The 4,614-nt window shown below is 26.9% G+C and overlaps 1 protein-coding gene across 1 annotated transcript; it reads left to right on the top strand.

Moving 5' to 3' along the window:
* The first annotated feature begins 669 nt into the window (after positions 1-669).
* Positions 670-1,134, top strand: LOC130939993 (pathogenesis-related protein 1B-like). The gene has a single exon (XM_057868051.1). It carries the CDS (start codon positions 670-672, stop codon positions 1,132-1,134), a length of 465 nt encoding a protein of 154 aa, XP_057724034.1.
* The last annotated feature ends 3,480 nt before the right edge of the window (positions 1,135-4,614 follow it).

The following is a 4,614-nucleotide window of genomic DNA, read 5'->3' as shown; positions in this document are numbered from 1 at the left end:
GGGCTCTTTTTGGCCACACTTTTGAAGTATGACAATATAATAACCCATTTATATTATATTCAACTCACCTTCGCTTCAAAACTAAAAGGTACATGAGTTATTCATACTAGTAAAAAAATTTTATAACTTAGATAAAATGAAATTAATACATAACACAAAATTTATTATATATCCTAAACAATATAAAATTTGTATTCTCTTTTTATAGTTAACTAATTAATATACTTAATCTACTATTCATCCTTGTTCCTGCATCATTATTTAATTAAGACATTTACAAGCTTTTTTAATTTGACCTCAAGTTATTATGAAAGATCACAGAGTCAAGAATCATCAATTATATAATCATTATACTGTTCAAATTGATAATGAATATTTTATATTTCTTTCTTGATCATCTAGTAATTAAATCAATATATATATATATATATATATATATATATATATATATATATGCATTCATTCAAGTACATCAAAAGGCAACTATATGATATAATATAAATAGATTGTACATATCCATTATTCATTACAATATTATAATAATCTAACCCTAAACACTTCTCCACTGATATTTGGCGAGCATTGACAGAGAACAATAAAATGAGAATTACGACGATGGTAATAATAATAAGTTTTGTAAGCGTATTATGGCCATTGTGCATAGTAGCTATGGTAGCTGATGAGGCAGAGTCTCCAGAAGAGTATTTGAGAGGCCACAACACTGCACGAGCAAGCGTTGGGGTTCCTCCGCTGAAGTGGGATGTGAAACTAGAAAAAATAGCTCAGAAGTTGATGAATGAATACCTCACAATCTGCCAGGGAATATTTGTGCCATCCAAGCCCTCTATGTACGGAAAGAATCTTGCGTGGCATGTGAAACCTGAACACTATACAGCAGCAAAAGCGGTAGCAGAGTGGGTGGAACAGAAAAAGTACTACGACCATAAATCCAACTCGTGTATTGGTGGTAAGTGTGAATGCTACACTCAAGTTGTTTGGAGAGAAACTACTCATGTTGGATGCGCTAAACTTAAGTGCCCAAAGAGACTATGCATGTTTCTTATTGGCGGGTGCACTCTTATTGGTTGTCTTTATAGTCCTAAAGGAAACGTTGAAGGCCATCGTCCTTACTAGTTAAATAATTACAACCAATGTTATATGCACCAATTTGTGTGTACATTTTTTGTTATACACCTTTTACTTTTTGTTAAAAAAAAAAGAAAACAATTATAAAAAAATATATAAAAAAGGTAAAAAAAAATATACCAGAATTATCTACTAAGTTTTTTTTTGTTACAGAGTCAGAAAATTTAATAACAAATATATTATTAAACATTAAACATATATATTTTTTTATAATAATACAGTTATAAAAATTTTATATTTGTATAATATTATATTAAAAAATTATTAAATTATTTAATAATTGAGATTATAATTATGTAAAGTACATTAAGATAATATAATAATATCTATAATAATATTATTTAGGCCAATAGTAAAAGAATTATTCAATCAAAATTTAAGAAAAAATAAATTATTATTAATTAAATAAATATAAATATATAGGTTTCCTACCCATATTTGGACCGTTCGGTATATTACTTGAACCAGCTCCGATGTTATTGTGAATATCTGTATATGTAGAAAATTTATTAATAAGATGAAAATGATGTAATTTGATAATTTAAAGGTACACTCAAGAAATAAATAATACATAATTGGTACTAAGAGTCCAGTAACATAGATATATTGTAAAAAATAATTCATATTAAATGATAAACTAACAACATAAATTTATTAATGGGAAGTATAACTTAGAGTACCTGATACAGATTATTGTTGAGCGGGTATATTTATGATATTTTGTAACGGTATTGTCATGTTAGTTGGTCCACTTGATGTACCGATTTGTTTTCCTTGTCTAATACCCTCTCGGTAACTGGCACGCCTTCTGGCAAGGTGTTGCTGCCTCTGTTCTTCGCTCATATTTTGTCTTTGTTGTCTGCCATAGTCTTGCCAAGTTCATCGACCACTCCCCCGTGAATCTTCCATTGGTATGTTGTCAACTGTAATTAATCAAAAAAACCTATAAACATAGTTTTACACTTTTATTCAATGATGAAAAGCAAATTACAGTAGGTTTTACATTATATTTAGGTGAAGTGGGAAGGATGCAGGAGAAGATGGATGAGAAATGAAGGAAATTTTTTCTATTATGGAGTAACCAGTAATGTGAAGTGAGAGAGATTAAGAGGAGAAACTGGGATCCTATTAGTTATTATAGATGAAGATGAAGTAGTGGAATTCTGTAACTGATCTATACTGGAGTATTATGCAGCAACGTGATGTGAGAGAAATTAACGGGAGAAACTGATATCCTATTAGTGAAATAATTATAGAAGTTATATTGACGTGAATGTGAATGAAAATGAAGTAGTGAGAATTCTGTTATTGGGAGTAAGTTATTAGAAAGGATAAAAATGGAAAAAAAAATTGGACACCAAAATGGGTTTTTTCATTATATATTGTTATAGATATATAGCTACCATTGCTTCTTCTTCATTGACGAGCATTTCTTTGGGGATTTCAAACGTCAACTGAAATATAAATAATTATGAAATTATAGGCAAATTATTCATACTGAACATAATCCTAATAAAATAATTTTTACTTACTAGTATTGTCAATAAACACAACCTTTCAACTTCACATTTGACGACATCCAACTCATACAGTTGTCCATCACGATTAGTTGCCTGCATATTAAATGTATACATTACAAATATTCAATTTGATCATTTTCAATTTTATTAAACACAGTTTTTTATTGTTCATATGTTACTATATTCACTTACTATTAACCATGAAATTCACAGTTGGCAAACTTAAAAAAAATACTTAAGACAGAGATAACTAATTTTTGTTACTTACCCTATAATCATTTGCTTCTTCACCTCCAGCAGTAGACATTACCCTGCTTGCAGGAGGAGTTAATGTTTGGGCCAAATTCTGAAACTCTTGGCGTATCATCCTTTGGACCTCTTGTTTCACCCTCAAAATCTGTGAATCAATGTATCAGTTATAAACACTGATACATAGGTTCTGAGAGTAAATTTAAATGTTGATTGCTAACAAATAAATTGTCGAAGGAGGCTTGCATGTTCTCCTTGGAAAGAGTTTGGCTACACAAGTGCAAAATCAAATTATAGTTAACAGTTTATTTTGCTTTAGACTGTCATACACGTCTCTTCTTATGAGAAATACCCAAAAAAATAGCATAAGAAGAATCTATTTAATAATAATTTACTTTACATAGTCTTAAAATGTAAAAAATAAAACTAATAAATGAATACTAAAAAATTAATTTTAAGACAATTGACTTCTACTACTGTAAAATTATATAGTTGTTAATTTTAAATATTTAGTCACGGTTAATTAATTAATTTATGCATAAAAATTATTAATACGGTACAAATTTTAACCAAGATGTAACTAGTAAACCTGTCTGTTCTAGCCAGATTAATTGAAATGTTGCAGTTGATTAGTATCAAGTATTTCTTCAACAATGACTAGTAAAATGAAACATCTTATATTTTAGAAAAATAAAGAGATAGTTTATGAGATTTTTTGAACAACATATCACTCTTTTATACGTAATTAATATTTAAAAAAGTTTTTATTATTTAATTAGATTAATATAATATTACAAATATTATTACATTTAAAAACTTAACGTATTAATTAATTAATTAATTAATTAATTAATGTTATACTAATATAAAATGATGTATTTTGATCAAAATCAAATGTTATGATAAAATACTACATAGTATAATCCGTTATAAAAAAATTTTCATAAAATAAAGTATTTTGATAAACGAGCCATAAAAATTGTAATAAAATAGAAAATAATTACAATATGATATAAATTAAAAATATTCTTAATGTATTCAAACATATGATTACTTATTTAACATGGCTTAAATTGTAACATATTTGCTGAGATTATCGTAAAAAAACTTGAAAGTACTCTATAAAAAAAATATTGTTACTGGAGTTTAAAAGTAACGAAAAATTGGTGAATAGTTTTTTTAATATAAAATAACTAATGTATAAAGTAAATTAAAATAGGAAGCTATTGTTGTTGTTAGAAAAGATAAATTTGTTTACGTTAAGATAACAAATCAATATACATATGTCGTGTTGAGTTGTGGTTGAGGTCAGGTTTTAAACCTAAATTGTGCTAGGATGGGATGGATTTGTTAGTAGTACGTAGATCATGTTATTCTATGCGGATTTAGGATATAAAAAAAAATAAAACTCTGTGCCATATCACGTTTCATATATATCTTGATGTATAATATAATATCTAACAAATATTACCCTAGCATGATTTAAATATAATTGATTTAAGGATTTACGTTTTCAATTTTCATTTAGGAGAATCAAGTAAATTTGATCATCTTTTATTTTAATTAAATAAAATAACTTTTAGGATCTGTGTATAACCATCATGTTAAATTAAGCACTTCGAATATATTTTTTATTATGAAAATAAACTGATCCATTTAAATTGAGAAAATGTATTTAAATGTTTACTTTAATTGTGCT

Source organism: Arachis stenosperma, chromosome 7, assembly GCF_014773155.1.
Source record: "Arachis stenosperma cultivar V10309 chromosome 7, arast.V10309.gnm1.PFL2, whole genome shotgun sequence".
NCBI classification, from domain to species: Eukaryota; Viridiplantae; Streptophyta; class Magnoliopsida; order Fabales; family Fabaceae; genus Arachis; species Arachis stenosperma.
This window is presented reverse-complemented; position numbering and strand designations above follow the sequence as displayed.